Source organism: Panulirus ornatus, chromosome 2 (genome assembly GCF_036320965.1).
Source record: "Panulirus ornatus isolate Po-2019 chromosome 2, ASM3632096v1, whole genome shotgun sequence".
Classification (NCBI taxonomy): domain Eukaryota; kingdom Metazoa; phylum Arthropoda; class Malacostraca; order Decapoda; family Palinuridae; genus Panulirus; species Panulirus ornatus.
The window spans coordinates 31670582-31697341 of NC_092225.1; the positions used below are offsets into that span (position 1 = coordinate 31670582).

General features: G+C 40.9%; 1 protein-coding gene across 1 annotated transcript in view; it reads right to left on the minus strand.

Annotated features, from left to right (window-relative positions):
* Nucleotides 1-26760, minus strand: part of LOC139755855 (gem-associated protein 5-like) — a 116242-nt gene that overhangs the window by 36516 nt on the left and 52966 nt on the right. The window contains exons 11-16 of the mRNA XM_071674483.1: nt 17943-18020; nt 15156-15273; nt 11129-11307; nt 8505-8657; nt 6566-6724; nt 4946-5050 (exon numbers count right to left, since the gene is read on the minus strand). Coding sequence (XP_071530584.1) covers nt 4946-5050; nt 6566-6724; nt 8505-8657; nt 11129-11307; nt 15156-15273; nt 17943-18020 — 792 coding nt within the window. The remainder of the gene's footprint in view (nt 1-4945; nt 5051-6565; nt 6725-8504; nt 8658-11128; nt 11308-15155; nt 15274-17942; nt 18021-26760) is intronic.

Here is a 26760-nt window from a genome sequence, read left to right on the forward strand (position 1 = left end):
GGTTCAAGCAGAGCACCAACATTTTTGCTTAAAAGTAAGTTTCTGCACATTAGTCCCCAAACTCTATTGTAAAGATGGCAATTTTTTAGATCTTCTTTTTATTGAAATTCTCATTTTGGCTTTTAACATCACAAAAGACCCTTAATCCTCTAACTTAAAATCTTTTCTAAGGATTATATTTTTATGTTTGTTTCCCTGCAAATTATGCTGAAGTGATTTTGTGCCAATGAAGCTTATCAAAAACTGGTAGGAGTGCATGATGTCACCATGGCTGTTTAATTTGCTTAAGGATTGGATGGTGAGGGAAGTAAACAAGTCTCAGGAGCAGGTATGCTGTCTGTTGAGGTAACGAGGCCTGAGAGGTAAGCTGCTTGCTGATAACATGGCACTGGTGGCAGAAGTTGTTTAGATACATGGAGAGTGAATGAAGACAGGATAACAAAAAGAGTACATGTGTTATACGTAGAGGGGACTCAGAGAAGGCGTAGACCAAATTGGAGATAGTGGGATGGATTGAATAAGATTGTGAATGCTCTGGACAGGAAGGTGAAAGGTGAGCACAGGACTGATACAAAAACTATTAAAAAGGAGAACTTAGGATAAGACTATGTCAGGAGTTTCAAATTAGTAAAACAACTCTGATGGACACTCCACTTCATCTTCACCTATGCAGCAAAAACTCAAGCCTTTCATTACATAATAATTTTTTTGGCCTCTCTCTCTCTCTCTCTCTCTCTCTCTCTCTCTCTCTCTCTCTCTCTCTCTCTCTCTCTCTCTCTCTCTCTCATATGTGTGTGTGTGTGTGTGTGTGTGTGTGTGTGTGTGTGTGTGTGTGAAGTATTGGAGAGAATGAAATAGGAGAAGAATGCCTTTTGGCAAAATGTTAAAAGCAGTAGACAGAAGTTGTAGGTAGGAACATTAGCCAGGAGCATTAAGCAGAAGCAGTAGATAGGAATATTAGGTGGGGGCATCAGGTTGTAGCAGTAGGCTGGTACATCAAGCAGGAGTGTTTGGTAGACACAACATATAGAAGTAGTCAGAAGGAACATCAGGTTAGAACCTCTGAAAACACTGTGTAAAAGTTGCACCCTGCCTGTGGCCTGTTAAGGGTGAGGCACTATAGGCTAAGAAGCAGCACTGGAGTTCACCAGTTATGGAGACTCTTTTTGTCTTGGCCACCCCCTTGTGGAAGTTTCTGAAGGGAACAGGCATCAGAGATATTGATAGACAGATGGATAGGAAATTAGGTGCATTGGTTAATGTTAGTAACCCTCTATGTTGGTCGTCAGATGACATCTATAGCACCGAGAGGGTTAAGAGGAACTTCAGCATCTTTATCGGTGATTATACAAACTGTAGCACTGTATTGCATAGTTAATCAATTCACATGTGGTAATACGGAGGGTATGGTTGAAAGAGCAGAAGAGGATGTGCTGAGTTAGTTTGAACATATGGAGAATATGACAAAGAGGATGGATGTGTGTCAAAAGTGGAGGGGAAAAGGAAAAAGGGGAGACCAAACAGATGGAAGATGGAGTGAAAAAGATTTTGCAAGGTCAGGCCCAAACATGCAGGAGGGTGAAAGATGTGCACAGGATAGACCAAACTGGAACAATTTGGTATACAGGAACTGACATACTGTCAACTGACTGAACCTGGGAGAGTGAAACTAACTGTGGAAACTATGCAAAGCTCTGTAGGGCCAAGTTGTGGATAGGTGTTGTTTCAATGCACTCTGCACATGATATTAAGAAAATGGATGTGAGCAAATTAGGCCTGTCTTCATCTGTTCCTTGTGCTACCTCACTAATTTGGGAAAGTGCCAACAAGTATAAAAGAATGAAATGAAAGAAAGAACTAGTTGTTCTTTTCTTTCTTTAATGTTATTTCCATCCAATTCATGTGAGAGCAGTAAGTAGCAATCCACATAAATTCAACTATAGTCCTACCACTACAAACTGTATAAGTACAGCTGGAGTTCCACAGGGGCCGGCCAAAAATCTATCTACCATAAGGTTCTCTTTCAAAAGCCTAGTCTTAAAAGTCACACCCACCTCCAACGCAGCCTCTATTAATGCACTTTTTTACAATTCTCCACACCTACATAAGCTCTCTACTGTACCATTTATATCTAATATTTCTTGAAGTTTCTTTCCCCAACCTCCTGACATTCACCCTCCTCATGGCCATCTAGAATAAAAGGAAAAATCTGCATATCATTACCATACAATCTTGCAAGCCACATCTAACCATTTCAGAGACCTACAGTGTGGTTTCATAGACCTACAGTGTGGTTTCAGAAGTGGTAGAGGACGTGTGGATCAGGTGTTTGCTTTGAAGAATTATTTTATTCTATTATACTTTGTCGCTGTCTCCCGCGTTTGCGAGGTAGCGCAAGGAAACAGACGAAAGAAATGGCCCAACCCCCCCCATACACATGTATATACATACGTCCACACACGCAAATATACATACCTACACAGCTTTCCATGGTTTACCCCAGACGCTTCACATGCCCTGCTTCAATCCACTGACAGCACGTCAACCCCGGTATACCACATCGCTCCAATTCACTCTATTCCTTGCCCTCCTTTCACCCTCCTGCATGTTCAGGCCCCGATCACACAAAATCTTTTTCACTCCATCTTTCCACCTCCAATTTGGTCTCCCTCTTCTCCTTGTTCCCTCCACCTCCGACACATATATCCTCTTGGTCAATCTTTCCTCACTCATCCTCTCCATGTGCCCAAACCACTTCAAAACACCCTCTTCTGCTCTCTCAACCACGCTCTTTTTATTTCCACACATCTCTCTTACCCTTACGTTACTCACTCGATCAAACCACCTCACACCACTCATTGTCCTCAAACATCTCATTTCCAGCACATCCATCCTCCTGCGCACAACTCTATCCATAGCCCACACCTCGCAACCATACAACATTGTTAGAACCACTATTCCTTCAAACATACCCATTTTTGCTTTCCGAGATAATGTTCTCGACTTCCACACATTCTTCAAGGCCCCCAGGATTTTCGCCCCCTCCCCCACCCTATGATCCACTTCCGCTTCCATGGTTCCATCCACTGCCAGATCAACTCCCAGATATCTAAAACACTTCACTTCCTCCAGTTTTTCTCCATTCAAACTCACCTCCCAATTGACTTGACCCTCAACCCTACTGTACCTAATAACCTTGCTCTTATTCACATTTACTCTTAACTTTCTTCTTCCACACACTTTTCCAAACTCAGTCACCAGCTTCTGCAGTTTCTCACATGAATCAGCCACCAGCGCTGTATCATCAGCGAACAACAACTGACTCACTTCCCAAGCTCTCTCATCCCCAACAGACTTCATCCTTGCCCCTCTTTCCAAAACTCTTGCATTTACCTCCCTAACAACCCCATCCATAAACAAATTAAACAACCATGGAGACATCACACACCCCTGCCGCAAACCTACATTCACTGAGAACCAATCACTTTCCTCTCTTCCTACACGTATGTGAGAAATACTTAGAAAAGCAAATGGATTTGTATATAGCATTTATGGATCTGGAGAAGGCATATGATAGAGTTGATAGAGATGCTCTGTGGAAGGTATTAAGAATATATGGTGTGGGAGGCAAGTTGTTAGAAGCAGTGAAAAGTTTTTATCGAGGATGTAAGGCATGTGTACGTGTAGGAAGAGAGGAAAGTGATTGGTTCTCAGTGAATGTAGGTTTGCGGCAGGGGTGTGTGATGTCTCCATGGTTGTTTAATTTGTTTATGGATGGGGTTGTTAGGGAGGTGAATGCAAGAGTTTTGGAAAGAGGGGCAAGGATGAAGTCTGTTGGGGATGAGAGAGCTTGGGAAGTGAGTCAGTTGTTGTTCGCTGATGATACAGCGCTGGTGGCTGATTCATGTGAGAAACTGCAGAAGCTGGTGACTGAGTTTGGTAAAGTGTGTGAAAGAAGAAAGTTAAGAGTAAATGTGAATAAGAGCAAGGATATTAGGTACAGTAGGGTTGAGGGTCAAGTCAATTGGGAGGTGAGTTTAAATGGAGAAAAACTGGAGGAAGTGAAGTGTTTTAGATATCTGGGAGTGGATCTGGCAGCGGATGGAACCATGGAAGCGGAAGTGGATCATAGGGTGGGGGAGGGGGTGAAAATTCTGGGAGCCTTGAAGAATGTGTGGAAGTCGAGAACATTATCTCGGAAAGCAAAAATGGGTATGTTTGAAGAAATAGTGGTTCCAACAATGTTGTATGGTTGCGAGGTGTGGGCTATGGATAGAGTTGTGCGCAGGAGGATGGATGTGCTGGAAATGAGATGTTTGAGGACAATGCGTGGTGTGAGGTGGTTTGATCGAGTAAGTAACGTAAGGGTAAGAGAGATGTGTGGAAATAAAAAGAGCGTGGTTGAGAGAGCAGAAGAGGGTGTTTTGAAATGGTTCGGGCACATGGAGAGAATGAGTGAGGAAAGATTGACCAAGAGGATATATGTGTCGGAGGTGGAGGGAACGAGGAGAAGTGGGAGACCAAATTGGAGGTGGAAAGATGGAGTGAAAAAGATTTTGTGTGATCAGGGCCTGAACAGGCAGGAGGGTGAAAGGAGGGCAAGGAATAGAGTGAATTGGAGCGATGTGGTATACCAGGGTTGACGTGCTGTCAGTGGATTGAATCAAGGCATGTGAAGCGTCTGGGGTAAACCATGGAAAGCTGTGTAGGTATGTATATTTGCGTGTGTGGACGTATGTATATACATGTGTATGGGGGTGGGTTGGGCCATTTCTTTCGTCTGTTTCCTTGCGCTACCTCGCAAACGCGGGAGACAGCGACAAAGCAAAAAAAAAAAAAAAAAAAAAAAAAAAAAAAATATTTGCTGAATGATACGCAGTAATAAATGAAGCATGTAAAACTACCCTCAAAGGAGTTATCTAATACAGTAATAACATATACAAACTTTCATTTGTACCGGAGTCCTCTTGTGACTTTGCAGAATCTTCATCTGCAACAACTGCATGTTCTCTTTCCTTTACTTTTCTGGGACGATAGTCCTTCAAAATTGCTGTCAATAAAAAAAAATAATTCAAGGTCAAAATACATTTCTGTACTGCAAGGAGATACAGTAGAAGAGTACTGGAGGGAAGGAAATGAAGGAAGAATGCATAAAATGGTGAATGTGCAGGAGGCAAGTAAGGACAAAGTTAATCAGAGACTCTTTTGCCATGGCCACTCCCTTGATGAGAGTTTCCCGAGGGAATAGGTGTCGGGTATATAGATAGACAGAAGTTTGCCTACGTAGTATTCTATCTATAATGCCATACATTACCAACTACTTCCTCATATATCCATCCTTCTTACCAATATGTAAAGTACTAGAACTTTATCCATTCATTTCAGCAAAGCTCTGCTGAAGAGGTATTTTCATCATTTTCTCCTTCATACTTATTCATCATTTCCCGCATTAGCAAGGTAGTACCAAGAACAGATGAAGGAAAGGCCTCTTTTGCTTACACTTGTTTTTTTGCAGTCATGTGCGGTGCAGAAAACCACAGCCCTATCCACAACCAAACCCCACAGACATTTCTGTGGATTCCCCTAGCTGCTTCACATGCCCAGGTCCAGTCCACTGACAGCTTGTCACCCCCTGTATACCACATCACTCCCATTCATTCTATCCTATGTGTGCATTTTACCCTCCTGTACATTCAGGCCCTGGGCACTCAAAATCTTTTTCATTCTATTTGTCCATCTCTATTTTTCTTTCCTATTCACCATTTCCCGTGTTAGTGAGGTAGCGTTAAGAACAGAGGACTGGGCCTTTGAGGGAATATCCTCACCTGGCCCCCTTCTCTGTTCCTTCTTTTGGAAAATTAAAAAAAAAAAAAATGAGAGGGGAGGATTTCCAGCCCCCCACTCCCTCCCCTTTTAGTCGCCTTGTAAGACACGCAGGGAATACGTGGGAAGTATTCTTTCTCCCCTATCCCCATCTCTAATTTGGTTTATCTCTTTTCCTTCTCCCCTCCACCTTCTAAGATATATGTCCTTTTTGTCAAACTCTCCTCACATTTTCTTTCCATGTATCCAAACTATCTCAGCACACCTGTGTGAGTACTAAATAACTGTGACAATATCATCTCACTAATTATGAGGGAGCAGTCTGAAACCGTTAGATTATCTGAACCAAGAAAATAAGAGGACAATAAATGTAAGTAAAGTAATTGGTAAAATTACTCTAGACAGCAGACCACTAAAGGCAATCAAATTATACCTGCTTATCACATAATAAACTTATCATTTCACCCTTTTATACAATTTGATATTATGCCTGAAATGGATCTAAATAAGGGAGAATATCAAGACCTGGCAACTCTAACAAGTCAAGAGGAAGGGATAAAACATGTAACACCAGAGAACCAGAGTTGGAGTTGTTGGTTGAAATAATGGAAAACAAATCAGATATTAAAGCAATCGGAGGCAGAAGTACAGAAATTCAAAAATAAACTCTAAAGAACTCCTCCTAGTATCATTAGATGTGTTCAAGGGATTGCCCATTACCATGTAAATTTTGCAAACATACCATTACTTTCACTAGAAGTTTTGCATGTCAACTGAGATGGACGCCAGGCATGTACACTATTTTCATCTGCAAAGCTATAGAGCAAGTCAGGATCATCTGGGCTAAACTCAACACGGAACACTCTTGAAGTATGTCCCCCATAGTTAACCAATGGCTTTCCTGTGGGAGTAAAACTATGAATTGTAACATGAAAAATGTTAAAGGACTTAGAATCACACCAATCAAGTCTTACAAACAGTCAGCCTCCATGCTAAATTGGGATGACTGTTCTGAAATGAACTACAATAACTCTAGAAACATTTTAACCTTTTAGTGCTATACACAGATATATCTGCTATGATGCTCATACACAACTGAAGTGGGAAGCAAGTTTACCCTATTGCCTCACACAAACTTCTACCATGACATGTGGGAATACCCTCACATCCTTGAAAGCCCTATCACCATGACATGTGGGAATACCCTCACATCCTTGAAAGCCCCATCACATCTTGTGTGCTGCCATCTGTGAGCAACATTGTAACCAGTGGGAGTGTTAACAATTAGTCAGTTGTTTGCTCACATGGTAAGTAGCTCAGTGTTTTGAGGTTGAGGGTAATTTCACTGATGTAATACTGTTTTTTAATGTTATACCTAACATAAGTATTTAGTATTACAGTCCCTATCACTGATATACTAATAAAACACAAGTTTCATAACTAGGGGGTAAAATGAATGACAAGGCAGTGTTCATCATTCTTCACTCTTTTTCTGTTCAGAGTTCATGTGTGCAACATTTAAGCCTGATTCTTTATTTCTTTTAGGCAAATTAAAGATGCCATATTATCCTGATATTCCTAAGCATGTTTTATATCTATTAAAGGCATCGATAGGCCAGAAATTTTTCAGAGCTCAACGTATGCCAGCATTGAGAGTTTGTTTACTCTCAATCAGCTAACTAATTACACAGTGAGTGAGTGGCCATTCAACTCTTGAGTTTTAACTCCAATGTTCTGAGCATTATATTACTGATTAATTAGTCAACTATCAATTGATATCTATGTAACTATTATGCTGTATATTTCATTTTAAGCTGATGTAAGCCAGGGGTTACAGAGTAAGCTGCTAAACAGTGCTTTTATGTTCATGTTTCAGCATTAACAACTCTCATGTGGCATTGAAAAATTAAAACATCTTTTTTTATCTATTTTCCAAAAAGTTCTTCAGTGGGGGTATAACTAATATATGGGTTAACAAGATTTGAGTTAAACAAAGGGAGAGAAAAAGCCATCTAAACTGCTGTGAATTATGAATTATTACCAATGAAAACTAAGAATATTTATTCATTTTGCTTTGTCGCTGTCTCCCACGTTAGTGAGGTAGCGCAAGGAAACAGACGAAAGAATGGCCCAACCCACCCACATACACATGTATATACATACACATCCACACACGCACATATACATACCTATACATCTCAACGTATGCATACATATACACACACACGGACATATAAATATATACACATGTACATAATTCATACTGTCTGCCCTTACTAATTCCCATCACCACCCCACCACACATGAAATAACAACCCCCTCCCCCCTCATGTGTGCGAGGTAGCGCTAGGAAAATACAATAAAGGCCACATTCGTTCACACTCAGTCTCTAGCTGTCATGTAATAATGCACCGAACCCACAGCTCCCTTTCCACATCCAGGCCCCACACAACTTTCCATGGTTTACCCCAGACGCTTCACATGCCCTGGTTCAATCCATTGACAGCATGTCGACCCCGGTATACCACATCGTTCCAATTCACTCTATTCCTTGCACGCCTTTCACCCTCCTGCATGTTCAGGCCCCGATCACCTAAAATCTTTTTCACTCCATCCTTCCACCTCCAATTTGGTCTCCCACTAAGAAATCTTTAGTATTTATCTATATGATAAAGACTCACCTGTTTTGGTGTCCCATAACTGAACAGTATGATCATAAGAGGCTGAGGCAAGAATCTCATCCTTATGTGGTGACCACGCCAACCAAACTACTCGAGACTCGTGACTACACAACTCTTGTGTTGCTTGAGTTATTACATTGACAGTTGACTTTCCTAAACAGGAATAAGGAGAAAAGTCATTACATCTTCCCAATACAAAAACTTTCATTAAATCCACAATACATCTAAACGTATTCCATACACCCATTTCATACATTGCAAGGAAGATGAATGCAGAAAAGATTTTGGAATCCAAATCTATACAAAACTAATCCTTCATACAGTAGTATAATCAAGGTTATGTTCAAGGCCCTTACAGGCCTAATATTTGGCACTCCTGTCTCACACATGCAGACAGAAAACTTATACACGATATATAAAATGAGCATAAAACACCTTAGAAAATAATTATAATTCATAATTATGGGATAAAATAGGTAAATATATGATGGGTGCAATCAGTGCACCATAATTTTGCATTACCTAATGATCTACTGAAAATCTTACAAGATGAGAGGAGTACTCAAATTTTTCTCATTTTTCATTTACTTTTTGCTATGTAAACATAATATATATATATCTGTTCATAAAGAATACTTATTTTCTTGTAGACAAAATCTTTTTGTGACTATTAAAGATGTAGGACAAGCTTCCAGAGTCTGAGGACTAACATGACACAATATTATCATACATACAGTACATCTGACATGATAAAAAAAATTTCAGCTACTATCTGTAAAAGTGACAATAATAGTAATCATAAATATGTATTCTTATCAAATTATAACCAACAAAGGACCAATTTAAATGAAAGAACCCTGCTGTTACCCAGGACCTTCCTGAAACATTCCTGCAGACCATAGTGGCACTACTTCTAATACAAGGGAAATGTAGACTCCTTGGGAATGAATGGTTTTTTGACGAGACAAGATTCCCAAACATTCAGCCTTATCAAAGGTGATTTTTCACTTGCAGTGTAACCTCAACCTAGAGGACTTTAGAAACACCTATAAGAGTATATGTATACACATATATATGTAGAAAATCACAACAAACTTGAGACCTCCTAAATGCACAAAACACTGCTAGGAAAAGAAAACATGAGAATCCTGAGTGCTTTGTGTATTATCACATCTTCAGAGGACTAGTTACAGAGCTCTGTAACTTGTCCTCTGAAATTATGGTAATACATAAAAGTGCTAAGGATTCTTATGTTTCCTTTTCCTATAGGTGTTTCTGCATTATTTTTCACATTTATAACTTAGTTGCTGTCTCCTGCATTAGCGAGGCAGTGCAAGGAAACAGATGAAAGAATGGCCCAACCCACCTACATACACATGTATATACATAAACACCCACACATGCACCTATACGTATCTATACATTTCAACATATGCAGACATATACATATATATACATGTACATATTCATACTTTCTGCCTTCATCCATTCCTGTCACCAACCCACCACACATGAAACATCACCCCAGTCCCCCCGCGCGAACACGAGGTAGTGCTAGAAAAAGACAACAAAGGCCACATTCGTTCACACTCAGTCTCTAGCTGTCATGTGTAATGCACCAAAACCACAGCTCCCTTTCCACATCTTGGCTCCACAAAGCTTTCCATGGTTTACCTCTGACATTTCACATGACCTGGTTCAGTCCAAAGACAGCACGTTGACCCTGGTATACCACAACGTTCCACTCCACTCTATTCCTTGCACACCTCTCACCCTCCTGCATGTTCAAGCCTCGATCGCTCAAAATCTTTATCTCTCCATCCTTCTACCTTCAATTTGGTCTCCTACTTCTTGTTCCCTTCACCTCTAACATGCATATCCTCTTTGTCAGTCTTTCCTCACTCATTCTCTCTATATGTCCAAACCATTTCAACACACCCTCTTCTGCTCTCACAACCACACTGTTTTTATTTTCCACACATCTCTCTTACACTTTCTTTACTTACTCGATGAAACCACCTCACACCACATATTGTACTCAAACATTTCGTTTCTAGCACTTCCACCCTCCTCTGTACAACCCTATCTATAGCTTATGCCTCACAACCATATAATACTGTTGGAGCTACTATTCCTTCAGACATACCCATTTTCGCTCTCCGAATTAGTGTTCTCTCCTTCCACACAAGACAGAGCCTTAGAGGGAAAGATCTTCACCTGGCTCCTTGTTCTGTTCTTTCTTTTGGAAAGTTACATGGGAAGGGAGGATTTCCAGCCATCCACTCCCACCCCTCTTAGTCAATCTTTTATTACCACACCTCTCTCTTACCCTTTCATGACTTACTGAAAACACCACCTTACATCACATGTTGTCCTCAGAACATTATATTTTCAACACATCCCATCTTCTTTGCACATCCTCATCTATAGCCTATGCCTCACATCTATATACTATTGTTGGGAATACTATTCCTTCAAACACCCATTTCTGCCATCAATAATGTGCCTTGTAATATTACCACATCAGAGTATACCTTAGAAGTCCAATGACATATGAATAAAGCAAAAGAGCTAAAATAAACTCAGCTCCCTTGTCAGGAGGGAAAAATAATATCTATTCATACCATTAAAAAACTTCTCCAGGTGGAAAATGTAGATTTTACTCTCATTTGAGCCAACAGCTAAGATATATGACAAGCAGGTATCAGTAGGTGGCTGCCAAAGAAGATGCTGAACAGCCTTTCTCACAACTGCCAGTGTTACCATCAACTCCATGTCAGAACTCCGATAAACTCGAACTTGTCTGAAAAAATGCATAATCTTATTCTATGAATGTAAGTTTTGAGAATCAAAAAACCCTTCCTCTTCAAGGCAATGTCCCATATTCTATGAATGTAAGTTTTGAGAATCAAAAAACCCTTCCTCTTCAAGGCAATGTCCCAGGAGCACAAGAGGTTCTCAGGACCAGCAAGGCAGGATAAGAAAGCAAGAAAAAAGCCCAAGGGACAGCGCCTTGGAATGAGTTTCACAACCTACATATCTCTCTTCTCCTCTCCTCTGAAGGTATTTGATGATAATTTTTGTTCTTAGGTTTAGCTGTCTCCTCTGAAAGTTTTTCTCTAAACACTCCCTCTTCATATCATTACTAAAAACAAAAAGGTAATTAGGTAGTGATTACAAGAAAGGAAAAAACTTTCAGACAAGATAACTGAACCCAAAAGCAAATATAAATACCTTCAATGTTGATTCAAAGGCACACTGGAATCTGTCTCCCCTGAAGGAGGAATGATGACAAGAGGAGTAGTACTAAATTCAATACAGGCAATCTGCAGAATGATGGTTCACATTAAGACATTTCACAATTGCAACATCCACAAATTTGAGTAAAAACTCTTACAACAATGGTAAGTTTTTACAATAACAACAGAAAGGAAGAAAATTCTTGTTCTTTATTTAATATTCTTCTTAACTGTTAATGAAATATTTAAGTTGTGTGGGATGCAAAGTGAAACACATTCTGCCTCGCAACCATACAACATTGTTGGAACCACTATTCCTTCAAACATACCCATTTTTGCTTTCCGAGATAATGTTCTCGACTTCCACACATTCTTCAAGGCTCCCAGAATTTTCGCCCCCTCCCCCACCCTATGATCCACTTCTGCTTCCATGGTTCCATCCGCTGCCAGATCCACTCCCAGATATCTAAAACACTTCACTTCCTCCAGTTTTTCTCCATTTAAACTCACCTCCCAATTGACTTGACCCTCAACCCTACTGTACCTAATAACCTTGCTCTTATTCACATTTACTCTTAACTTTCTTCTTTCACACACTTTACCAAACTCAGTCACCAGCTTCTGCAGTTTCTCACATGAATCAGCCACCAGCGCTGTATCAACAGCGAACAACAACTGACTCACTTCCCAAGCTCTCTCATCCCCAACAGACTTCATACTTGCCCCTCTTTCCAAGACTCTTGCATTTACCTCCCTAACAACCCCATCCATAAACAAATTAAACAACCATGGAGACATCACACACCCCTGCCGCAAACCTACATTCACTGAGAACCAATCACTTTCCTCTCTTCCTACACGTACACATGCCTTACATCCTCGATAAAAACCTTTCACTGCTTCTAACAACTTGCCTCCCACACCATATATTCTTAATACCTTCCACAGAGCATCTCTATCAACTCTATCATATGCCTTCTCCAGATCCATAAATGCTACATACAAATCCATTTGCTTTTCTAAGTATTTCTCACATACATTCTTCAAAGCAAACACCTGATCCACACATCCTCTACCACTTCTGAAACCACACTGCTCTTCCCCAATCTGATGCTCTGTACATGCCTTCACCCTCTCAATCAATACCCTCCCATATAATTTACCAGGAATACTCAACAAACTTATACCTCTGTAATTTGAGCACTCACTCTTATCCCCTTTGCCTTTGTACAATGGCACTATGCACGCATTCCGCCAATCCTCAGGCACCTCACCATGAGTCATACACACATTAAATAACCTTACCAACCAGTCAACAACACAGTCACCCCCTTTTTTAATAAATTCCACTGCAATACCATCCAAACCTGCTGCCTTGCCGGCTTTCATCTTCCGCAAAGCTTTTACTACCTCTTCTCTGTTTACCAAATCATTTTCCCTAACCCTCTCACTTTGCACACCACCTCGACCCAAACACCCTATATCTGCCACTCTGTCATCAGACACATTCAATAAACCTTCAAAATACTCATTCCATCTCCTTCTCACATCACCACTACTTGTTATCACCTCCCCATTTACGCCCTTCACTGAAGTTCCCATTTGCTCCCTTGTCTTACGCACCCTATTTACCTCCCTCCAGAACATCTTTTTATTCTCCCTAAAATTTACTGATAGTCTCTCACCCCAACTCTCATTTGCCCTTTTTTTCACCTCTCGCACCTTTCTCTTGACCTCCTGTCTCTTTCTTTTATACTTCTCCCACTCAATTGCATTTTTTCCCTGCAAAAATCATCCAAATGCCTCTCTCTTCTCTTTCACTAATACTCTTACTTCTTCATCCCACCACTCACTACCCTTTCTAAGCAGCCCACCTCCCACTCTTCTCATGCCACAAGCATCTTTTGCGCAATCCATCACTGATTCCCTAAATACATCCCATTCCTCCCCCACTCCCCTTACTTCCATTGTTCTCACCTTTTTCCATTCTGTACACAGTCTCTCCTGATACTTCCTCACACAGGTCTCCTTCCCAAGCTCACTTACTCTCACCACCTTCTTCACCCCAACATTCACTCTTCTTTTCTGAAAACCCATACTAATCTTCACCTTAGCCTCCACAAGATAATGATCAGACATCCCTCCAGTTGCACCTCTCAGCACATTGACATCCAAAAGTCTCTCTTTCGCACGCCTGTCAATTAACACGTAATCCAATAACGCTCTCTGGCCATCTCTCCTACTTACATAAGTATACTTATGTATATCTCGCTTTTTAAACCAGGTATTCCCAATCATCAGTCCTTTTTCAGCACATAAATCTGCAAGCTCTTCACCATTTCCATTTACAACACTGAACACCCCATGCATACCAATTATTCCCTCAACTGCCACATTACTCACCTTTGCATTCAAATCACCCATCACTATAACCCGGTCTCGTGCATCAAAACCGCTAACACACTCATTTAGCTGCTCCCAAAACACTTGCCTCTCATGATCTTTCTTCTCATGCCCAGGTGCATATGCACCAATAATCACCCACCTCTTTCCATCAACTTTCAATTTTACCCATATTAATCGAGAATTTACTTTCTTACATTCTATCACATACTCCCACAACTCCTGTTTCAGGAGTATTGCTACTCCTTCCCTTGCTCTTGTCCTCTCACTAACCCCTGACTTCACTCCCCAGACATTTCCAAACCACTCTTCCCCTTTACCCTTGAGCTTCGTTTCACTCAGAGCCAAAACATCCAGGTTCCTTTCCTCAAACATACTACCTATCTCTCCTTTTTTCACATCTTGGTTACATCCACACACATTTAGGCACCCCACTCTGAGCCTTCGAGGAGGATGAGCACTCCCCGCGTGACTCCTTCTTCTGTTTCCCATTTTAGACATACATTACATTAAATAACCTTACCAACCAGTCAACAATACAGTCACCCCCTGAAGTATCCCAACATAATTATCAAAGGAAAAAAATCTTATAATTAAAAAAAATCTGAGTTTTTCATATCAGTTGCACTACAAGCCCTAACATGCTATCATTTAAGCCTGTATCCTATTACTCAAATGTAAATGCAAAATATCACAACCTGGGTCATCACAAATCAGGGGCTCCTGATAAAATGTGGAAATTACCATTATGTTCCATCATGGATCAGTAATGCACCACTATCATCCCACTATGCTCTCATCTTATATAATGCATTACTAATAAGAACATTAAACCAGCCCTTGCCTGAAATGCTATGCTCCCCAAAAAAATGGAAATAAGACAGGACGTGTAGAAAGAAAGTATGCACCAATTGCTTGATTATGAAACAATCAAGGACTCCAGCTATACTTGTTTATTCAAAATGGATAATGAGAAAACTCAAAACATACAAAACCTTAAAAAACCCACCCATCCTGTGATCCAACTGCTATATACTTGTAGTCATGGCTGAAGGAGAACTCTGTTATATCCTTGGGAGCTTTCCTATTTTCTGATTCTGGGATCAGTGTCTGAAGGCAAATTGGGTCTGAAAATGAATTGATGAAATAAGTGGTAATAATGTAAATTCATTTATGTTTAATTACTTTTCAGACTTAATCTCCATTCCCTGCGCCAGCAAGATAGAGCATAGAACAGAGGAATTGAGGCCTCATCCACTTCCTAGCTGTCATGTGTAATGCAATGAAGCCATAGCGCCCTATCCACAAATAGAACCACCAACCACAGACCTTTCTATGGTTTACCCCAGGCACTTCACATGCCCTGATTCAGGCCAAAGACAGCACACTGACCCTAGTATATCACATCTTTCCAATTCACTCTATCCCATACATGCCTTGCACCCTCCTGCATGTTAAGGCCCCAATCACTCAAAATATTTTTCATTCCATCCTTCCATCTCCAATTTGGTCTCCCCATTCTCCTTGCTCCTTCCACTTCTGACATATATCTTCCAACCTTTCCTCACTCATTCTCTACGTATGTCCAAACCAATTCAGCACAACCTCTTCTGCTCTCTCAACCACACTCTTTTTATTACCACACATCCCTCTTATATTACCACACATCTCTCTTACTCTTTCATTACTTAGTCATCTCTCTTACTCTTTTGTTACTTACTCAATCAAACCACTTCACACCACAAATTGTCGTCAAACATTCCATTTTCAGTGTAACCACCCTCCTATAGCCCATGCCTCGCATTCATATAATATTGTTGGGACCACTAATCCTTTAAACAGTTCCTCTCATCCCAAATTTTCCTGTATACACTGAAAAGCTTGTTCTCCATGTTTCCTTATCACTATGAAAATTCAGATTTCCAGGTCCACCCATCATAATTGAAATCTCCCATTACCAAAACTTTATGATCTGTGACAAGTTATTGTTTTACAGCATCATGTACCATCCTGACTGCTGCTTCATAGCTATCATTGTATTTCTGCTTTGAATTGCTGCAATCTTTTGGAGGATCATATAATATCAAAACCACTATGCACTTCTTCCTAACAGTTAATCTTCCCATTATGTATCATCCATGTGTGGATGCGTATACACACAGAAGTAAACACATGGTGCATATATACAAGACAGAGACAGAGCAACACAAGCATAAAATTCTCCAAACAAGGCACAAACAGTAATCAAACAGAAATAACAAACCCAGGCTAGCTAGCAAGCAAGAAGAAACCATGCAGTGCTCCCTGTATTTTCATGATAGAGTCTGCAAAGGAGGGTTTAGCAGTGTCAAGTGATAGGCTACTTGGGGAACAAGTTTGAATGGAGAAAAATTGTTAAAGTGTTTTAGAAACATGGAAGTGGAGGTGACTCAAAGGGTGAGATAGTGGGAGAGGGTTCTAGGAATACTGAGGATTATAAGGAAAGAGAGGTCACTATCTGGGAGGTTCAAAAATGGGCATGTTTGATGCAATAGTAGTCCCAGTAATGTTCTAAGTATGTGATAGGAAGGGGCTATAGATAAAAATGTACAGGAGAGGGTATATCTGTAGGGAATGAAATGTTTGAGGTCAATATGTGGTATGATAGCATTGGTCTTATTCATTCAATCCTAGGTAATGATAGGGCGAGAAAGGTGAGGTAATAAAAAAAATATGACTGAGGCAGCTGATGGTATGCAGAAATAGTTTAGACATACAGAGAGAATGAGTGGGGAGAGGTTCCCACAGAGGATATAAGTATCAGAAGTGAAGAGGTCAAAGAGATAGGGGAGACCAAACTGGAGATGGAAGGATAAAAAGAAAAAGATTATGAGTGCTCAAGGCCTGAACATGGAGGAAGGTGAAAGGCATGCATGGGTTACGAGTGAAATGGACTGCTCTGGTATACAGGTAACAATGTTTTGTCAATGGACTGAACTATGGCAAGTGAAGCTGCCAGGGGAATCACAGAAAGAACTGTGGTGCATGGTTGTTGACAGGGGGCTGTGGTTTTGGTGCATTACAAATGACAGTGAGAGAACAGTGACAGTGAAGCTTTTCTTCACTTGTTCCTAGTTCTACCTCAATAACATGTGTAATGGTGAAAGAAAGAAAAAATATGGAAAGAACAAGTGAGAAGAAGTTGACATACAGGGTATACATAGAAGAAGTGGAGGAAACAAAGATAAGGGGTATACTGAATTAAAGATGGAAGGAGTGGAAAAGGTTCTGAGTGCTTAGGGCCTGAACATGAAGTAGGGTGTAAAGCTTGCATGGGATACAATGAACTGAGTGATGTGGCAAATAGAGGTGACTGAACCATGGCATATGAAGTGGTCAGGAGAATCCACAGAAAGGTCTGTTGGGCATCGTTGTGGATAAGGTACTGTGGTTTTGGTATATTACATATGAAAGCTACACTGTGGTTTTGGTATATTACATATGAAAGCTACAGAGTGGATGTGAATGAATGAGGCCATGTATTTGTCCAGTCCTGAAGCAAGCTAACACTGGAAAAATGAACATGAATAGTTGCTTAGATTGCCTTCATTTCTGAAGGAGAGAGAGCTGAGATACCAAAAACATAATTTCAATCTTGGGAAGCTATGCTTATATATGCTGTTAGAAAACATTTTGCAGAAATTTTCCCCATGTATGCCTGGCAAATGTGAAAAATTTCACTGACATATGAATAGGTAAATATAAAAAACTCAAGGTAAACTGATTAAAGAAAATAAGAGCAACAAATTCAACATACCTGCCATGGGATCAGATGAAGTACGAATTACAATTTCACGATCACCAAATGAGTATGCACACCAAACATTCAATAGTCCTGGAAAAAAGTCATAAAATACTAATCATATCACTAAAAACTTATCTGTTTCTAATATGTTACCACTGCTATAAACTTATACTATGCACAAACAGTGCGATGAGTAGAGTAACAAGAAAGAAAATAGTACAAGATACAAGAATTCTAAAAAGAGACTCGAAGTTTGGAATGGTTCCAGAAAAAAATGCATAGAGAGATATCTTACTTTTCTCTATCTGTTCCTCCTTTAAGAAACTGAAATACATAAAGGGGGAGGGTTTCAGTTCCCACTCCCATCCCCTTTAGTCACTTTCTACGACATGCAGGGAATAAGGAAGTGCCCTTTCTTTGTCTGTTCCTGGTGATACCTTGCTAATGCAGGAAACAGCAATCAAGTATGCCGAAAAAACTTACTTTCCTGCTCTAGGAGTCCCTTCTATCCTTATGAGGCTCCTGTAGCATTCAGGATGCTGGCCATGTCCACCATTTGGGACCACAACTCATAAGGTGTTGTGATGTTATAAGCAGGAAGTGTAGGGCAACTGAGTAGTAAGAGCTGTGTTTTTTATGGTAGATACATAATGGACATGTGGGGTCTATAGATATGTTCAAACAGTGGTTGTAGTGCTGTTGCAATCACTTGATTGGTGTTACTGGTCTTTGCCTACTCAAGGTTACACTGCAAGAGAAAAGTCACTTTGGCAAGGCTGCATCACTGAGAGTACAGTCTCATCAAAGAACTTCTCATTCCAAAGGAGTTCACTTTTCCCTGTTACTGAAAGTCAGGCAACATTGGTCTGCAGTAGTCTTTAGAAAGAAGTTGTAGGTAACACCAGGACTTTCATAGACTATGGTCCTGAGATGATCAGAAATAATTTTTTTCATACTTGATTGGTTTCCTGCATTAGCAAAGTAGCACCAGACAAACAAAGGCTGTATTCTCTCTCATCCTTTCTCTAGCTGTCATGTGCAATGCACCAAAACCACAACTCCCAATCAACAGCTAGGCTCCACAGCCCTTTCTGTAGTTTACCCATTTGCTTCAAATGCTCTGGTTCAGTCCACTGATGGCACAACCACCCCTGTATAGTACATCGTTCCCATTCACTCTATCCTGTGCAAACATTTCATCCTCCTGCATGTTCAAGTCCCAATCTCTCAAAATCATTTTCAATCCATCCTTCCATCTCCAAATCAGGCTCCCTGCTCTTGTTTCCTTCACTTCTGACACATATACCCTCTTTGTCAACCTTTCCTCACTCATTCTCTCTATATGACCAAACCATTTCAACACACCCTCTCCAGTTCTCTGAACCACACTCCTTTTATCACATTTCTCTCTTGCCCTTTCATTACCTTTTCAATCAAACCACCTCACCCCAGATATTGTCCTCTAGCATTCACTTCCGACAAATACACCCTCCTCCACATAGCCTTATCTACAGTCCATGCCTCGCATCAATATGATATTGTTGGGACCACTATACTTTCAAACTTACCTGTTTTTGCCTTTGCAGATAACAATCTCTCTTTCCACACAACCTTCAGCACTCCCAAGACCTTTGCCCCATCACCCACCCTATGACTCACTTCTGCTTCTGTGGTTCCATTCACTGCCAAGTCCACTCCCAGGTATCTAAAACACTTCACTTCCTCTACTTTTTCTCCATTCAAACTAACATCCCAACTAACCTTCCCTCAACCCTTCTAAGCCTAATAATCTTGCTTTTATTCACACTTACTCTCAACTCCCTCCTTTTACACACTTCCAGTCACCAACTTCTGCAGTTCTATCTATCTCTGACACCTGTTCCAACTGGGACTCCCTCAAGAGGGTGGCCACGGCAACAGAGTCTCCATAATTAGCGGACTCCAAAGCCACTTCTAAAGTCTTTATCACCTCACCCTTATCAGACCACTAGCAAAAGGTAACACTAGCACAGTGTTTGCAGAGGCTCCTACCTAATATTCCTGGTGACTATCTACTTTATGCTCCTACCTACTAGTTAATGTTTCTACCTATTGCTCCTGCCTAAACATTCCTACCTACTACTGCCATCTACTGGTCCTATCATTTTGCCAAAAGGCAGGGGTACCATATAGTGCTCACTGCAAGAATATCTAGAGTTACAAAGAATGAGCTATGTGATTTAAGTGTTGTCAAGTGCTATGTGTAACAAGGAGAGATTGTCTGTTTGTAGCCAGAAAGCCAGTTGTCCATGTGTGGGTGAGGCAGAAAGGAAAGACAGTACCTGGGTCAGAGGAGTACAACTTGACAACCACTGAAGTGCTGCCTCTATACACGGCTTATGCAGTTTTTCACCTGAATCTGTCACCAGTGCTGTATCATCAGCAAACAACAACTGACTCATTTCACAGGCCCTCTCATCTCCAACAGACTGCATGATCACCCTCTTCAATACTCTTGCATTTACCTCCCTCACCACCCCTTCCATAAGCAAATTATACAATCATGGTGACATCATACATCCATTCCACAGACCAAACTTCTTTTAAAACCATTCACTCTCCTCTCTTCCTACTCATGCACATGCCTTACACCCTTCATAAAAACTTCTCACTGCTTCTAGCAGCTTTTCTCCCACATCATATATTCTTGAGACCTTCTACAAGGCATCTCTATCAACCCTATTATGTGCTTCTGCAGATCCACTAATACCATGTACAAACCCATGTTTCACTGAGTATTTCTCACACATTCTTTAAAGCAAACACCTGATCAACACATCCTCTACCACTTCTGAAATCACACTGCTCCTCTCAAATCAGATACTCTGTACAAGCCTTCACCCTTTCAATCACTATACCCCTCCATATAACTTACCAAGTACTCTTGACAAACTTCTACCTCTTTAGTTTGAACACTCACCTTCATCCCTCTTGCCTTCATACAATGGCACAATATGTTATGAAAACACTACACTGGAGTTGCCCTCAGCCAGTGGCCATTTAAGGGTGAGGCACTAGAGGCTAAGAAGCAGCACTGGGGTTCAGCAGTCATGGAGACTTTTGCTATGGCCACCACCTTAAGGGAGTTCCCGTACGGAACAGGCATCAGAGATATGGATAAATAGATAGACAGATACACAATACATGCATTCCACCACTCTTCAGGCACATAACCATGATTCATACATATACTGAAAATCCTAATCAACCAGTCAACAACACAGTCACCACATTCTTAATAATTTCAACTGCAATACCATCCACTCCTTTATAAATAATAACCAAAGGACCAATTTCTATGAAAGAGTCTTGGTGTTATCCAAGACTTTATTCTAAAGGCTGCACTGCCTCCAGTAGCAGGGAAATGTGGACGTTCTTTGTTGAGATTGTATACTGCCTTATCAAAGGTGACTTTTCAATCACAGTAGAAACTCTTGAAAGTGGAGCTCGGTAACACCTAAATACAAATATACATACCTTTTCTATTTACAATTACACTAGCACCAATTCTATGAAAGAGCTCTGGTGTTATCCAAGTCATTTCTAAAGGTTCTACTTCCAGTAGCAATGAAATGTATACCCCTTTGGAGCTCATTTACCATATTTTACTCTTAATGATAAAGCCTTGCCAAAGGGAGCTTTTCACTTGTGTAATCTCCTGCAGGTGGAACCTAGTAACACCCACATGTATATTTATTCATTCATTCATTATACTTGTTTAATGTTTCCCGCATCAGCAGACAGCTCCAGGAAACAGACAAAGAAAGACCTATCTACTCATATATGCACATATATACATACATGCTCATACATGAACATACATATACATTTTTTTTTTTTTTTTATACTTTGTCGCTGTCTCCCGCGTTTGCGAGGTGGCGCAAGGAAACAGACGAAAGAAATGGCCCAACCCCCCCCTATACACATGTATATACTTACGTCCACACACGCAAATATACATACCTACACAGCTTTCCATGGTTTACCCCAGATGCTTCACATGCCTTGATTCAATCCACTGACAGCACGTCAGCCCCGGTATACCACATCGCTCCAATTCACTCTACATATACATATACATATCAACATATATATACATACACATACACAGTCATCTACATATATATATACACATGTACATATTCACAATTGTTTGCCTTCATCCATTTCCAGCACTACCCCTCCCCACAGGAAACATCATTACCACCGGAAAACAGACGACAAAAGCCACATTTGTTCACACTCAGTCTCTAGCTGTCATGTGCAATGCACTTACACCACAGCTCCCTATCCACATCCAGGCCCCACAAAAATTTCCATTGTTTACCCTAGATGTTTCACATGCCTTAGTTCAGTCCACTGACAGCACATCAACCCCACTATACCACATCATTCCAATTCAGTCCATTCTTTCCATGCCTCTCACCCTCCTGCATGTTCAGACCCTGATCGCTCAAAATCTTTTTTACTCCCTCCTTCCACCTCCAATTTGATCTGCTTCTTGTTCCCTCCACCTCCAACACATATAACCTCTTTGTGAACCTTTCCTCACTCACTTCCATATCATTTCAACACACCCTCTTCTGCACTTTCAACAACATTCTTTTTATTACCAAACATCTCTCTTACCCTTTCATTACTCACTCGATCAAAACGCCTTACAACAAAACTGTCTTCAAACATTTCATTTCCAAGACATCCACCCTCCTCCGTACAACACTATCTATATTCCATGCCTCGCAACCATATACTATTGTTGGAACTACTGTTCCTTCAAACATTCCCATTTTTGCTCTCTAAGATAACGTTATCTCTTTCTACACATTCTTCATTGCTCCCAGAACCTTCATCCCCTCCCCCACCCTATGACTCGCTTCTGCTTCCATGGTTCCTTTTGCTGCCAAGTCCATTTCCAGATATCTAAAACATTTCAATTCCTCCAATTTTTCTCCATTCAAACTTATATCCCAACTAACTAGTCCCTCAACCCTGCTGAACCTAATATAACCTTGTTCTTATTCACATTTACTCACAACTTTCTCCTTTCTCACACTTTTCCAAACTCAGTCATCAACTCCTGCAGTTTCTCACTCGAATCAGCCACTAGTGCTGTATTCCCTGTGTGTCGTAGAAGGCAACTAAAAGGGGTGGGAGTGGAGGGGCCGGATATCCTCCCTTCCAGTTTTTACTTTTCCAAAAAAGGAATACATATGGGGCCAAGTGAGGATTTTTCCTCTAAGGATCAGTACTCTGTTCTTGATGCTACCTTGTGTGTATGTGTATATGAGTGGATGGGTCGGTCTTTCTTCGTCTGTTTCCTGGCACTACCTTGCTGACACAGGAAACAGCGATCAAGTATAATAGAAAAAATATGTATATTTATTTTGAGTGATCAGGGCCTGAACATATAGGAGGGTGAGAGGCATGCAAGGTATAGAGCGAATTGGAATGATGTGGTATACTGGGGTCAATGTACTGTCAATGGACTGAACAAGGGCATGTGAAATGTTGGGATAAACCATGGAAAGGTTTGTGGGGCCTGGATGTGGATAGGAAGCTGTGGTTTTGGTGAATCACACATGACAGCCAGAGACTAAGTGTGAACGAATGTGACTTTTTTGCTTGTTTTCCCGGTGCTACCTCGCTGAAGCAGGGGGTGGAAATGCTGTTTCCTGTGGGGCAGGGTAGAGCTAGGAGTGGATGAATGCAGACAAATATGAATATGTATATATGTATATGTCTGTGTATGTATATGAATGTATATGTGCTTATGTTATGTATATGCATATGTATGTTTAAGTGCTGGTATGGGCATTTATGTATATATATAGATATGAATGTGTGGAAGGTGAGAACGTTATCTCACAGAGCAAAAATGGGTATGTTTGAAGAAATAGTGGTTCCAACAATGTTCTATGGTTGTGAGGCATGGGCTATAGATAGGGTTGTGCGGAGGAGGGTGGATGTCTTTGAAATGAAATGTTTGAGGACAATATGCGGTGTGAGGTGGTTTGATCGAGTAAGTATTGAAAGGGTAAGAGAGATGAGTGGTACTAAAAAGAGTGTGGATGAGAGAGTAGAAGAGGATGTATTGAAATGGTTTGGTCACATAAAGAGAATGAAAGAGAAAAGACTGACAATGAGGATATATGTGTTAGAGGTGGAGGGAACGAGGAGAAAAGGGAGATCAAATTGGAGGTGGAAGGATGGAGTGAAAAAGATTTTGAGGGATCAGGAACTGAACATATAGGAGGGTGAAAGGCATACAAGGAATAGAGTGAATTGGAACAATGTGGTATACCAGGGTCGAAGTGCTGTCAATGGATTGAACCAGGGCATGTGAAGCATCTGAGGTAAACCATGGAAAGTTTTGTGGGGCCTGGATGTTGAAAGGGTTTTGGTGCATTACACATGACAGCAAGGGACTGAGCATGAATGACTGTGGCCATGTTGTCTTTTCCTAGTGCTACCTCGCACACACGCAGGGGGAGGGGGGTGCCATTTCATGTGGAGGGGTGGCGGCGGAAATGGATGAAGGCAGCATGTATGAATATGTACATGTGTATATATGTATACACTGAAATGTATAGGTATGTATATGTGTGTGTGTGGGCGTTTATGTATATACATGTATATGTATGGAAAGGATCACAATTTTGCGCGTGATCAAGATATTCCTATGAGTCCACAGGGAAAATGAAACACGATAAGTTCCCAAGTGCACTTTCGTGTAATAATTACATAATCAGGGGAGACACAACAGAGGAATATAAGTCAGTTGATATACAACGAAGATACGTAGCTAGGACGCCATATGGCATGTGTGTGTGTGTGTGTGTGTGTGTGTGTGTGTGTGTGTGTGTGTGTATGAGTGGATATATATATATCCTAAACAAGCTCACCATTTTCCATGTTAGCTCACTCACATCCATTCTACAGCTCTTATGTACAATGTAACTTGTAAAATTCAAATCAATTGTATTATCATTTCTTGTTGATTTGCTAATATTTTGTATATGGATGAACTCTTTCACTGAGGCTTATTAGTTTTTTTACTGTAATGATAACCATTTTCCAATCTATATCTTTCCAACTTTACAAAATTAAAATCTAAATTTCCTGGCCACAGTATCATCATTTCTGGTTTATCATATTCCTCATATTTCCCTACTCAAACCTGTAAACTACATTTTAATAGAAATATATGAAAATGGCATCCCTTACTCTCAAATATCTCATGTGCTAAGAAGAAACAAAAGGTGCCCAGTCAAATTTGTGTACTACTTTCTGGTGGTAGAAAGAAAATATATATTCATTTATTCTTTATATTCATTTTGCTTTGTCGCTGTCTCCCGCGTTTGCAAGGTAGCGCAAGGAAACAGACGAAAGAAATGGCCCAACCAACCCCCATACACAATGTATATACATACAGGTCCACACACGCAAATATACATACCTATACATCTCAATGTACACATATATATACACACACAGACACATACATATATACCCATGCACGCAATTCACACTGTCTGCCTTTATTCATTCCCATTGCCACCTCGCCACACATGGAATACCATCCCCCTTCCCCCTCATGTGTGTGAGGTAGCACTAGGAAAAGACAACAAAGGCCCCATTCGTTCACACTCAGTCTCTAGCTGTCATGCAATAATGCCCGAAACCACAGCTCACTTTCCATAATCAGGCCCCACACAACTTTCCATGGTTTACCCCAGACACTTCACATGCTCTGATTCAATCCACTGACAGCACGTCAACCCCGGTATACCACATCGATCCAATTCACTCTATTCCTTGCCAGCCTTTCACCCTCCTGCATGTTCAGACCCCGATCACACAAAATCTTTTTCACTCCATCTTTCCACCTCCAATTTGGTCTCCCACTTCTCCTCGTTCCCTCCACCTCCGACACATATATCCTCTTGGTCAATCTTTCCTCACTCATTCTCTCCATGTGCCCAAACCATTTCAAAACACCCTCTTCTGCTCTCTCAACCATGCTCTTTTTATTTCCACACATCTCTCTTACCCTTACGTTACTTACTCGATCAAACCACCTCACACCACACATTGTCCTCAAACATCTCATTTCCAGCACATCCACCCTCCTGCGCACAACTCTATCCATAGCCCACGCCTCGCAACCATACAACATTGTTGGAACCACTATTCCTTCAAACATACCCATTTTTGCTTTCCGAGATAATGTTCTCGACTTCCACACATTCTTCAAGGCTCCCAGGATTTTCGCCCCCTCCCCCACCCTATGATTCACTTCTGCTTCCATGGTTCCATCCACTGCCAGATCCACTCCCAGATATCTAAAACACTTTACTTCCTCCAGTTTTTCTCCATTCAAACTTACCTCCCAATTGACTTGACCCTCAACCCTACTGTACCTAATAACCTTGCTCTTATTCACATTTACTCAGAACTTTCTTCTTTAACACACTTTACCAAACTCAGTCACCAGCTTCTGCAGTTTCTCACATGAATCAGCCACCAGCACTGTGTCATCAGCGAACAACAACTGACTCACTTCCCAAGCTCTCTCATCCACAACAGACTTCATACTTGCCCCTCTTTCCAAAACTCTTGCATTCACCTCCCTAACAACCCCATCCATAAACAAATTAAACAACCATGGAGACATCACACACCCCTGCCACAAACCTACATTCACTGAGAACCAATCACTTTCCTCTCTTCCTACACGTACACATGCCTTACATCCTCGATAAAAACTTTTCACTGCTTCTAACAACTTGCC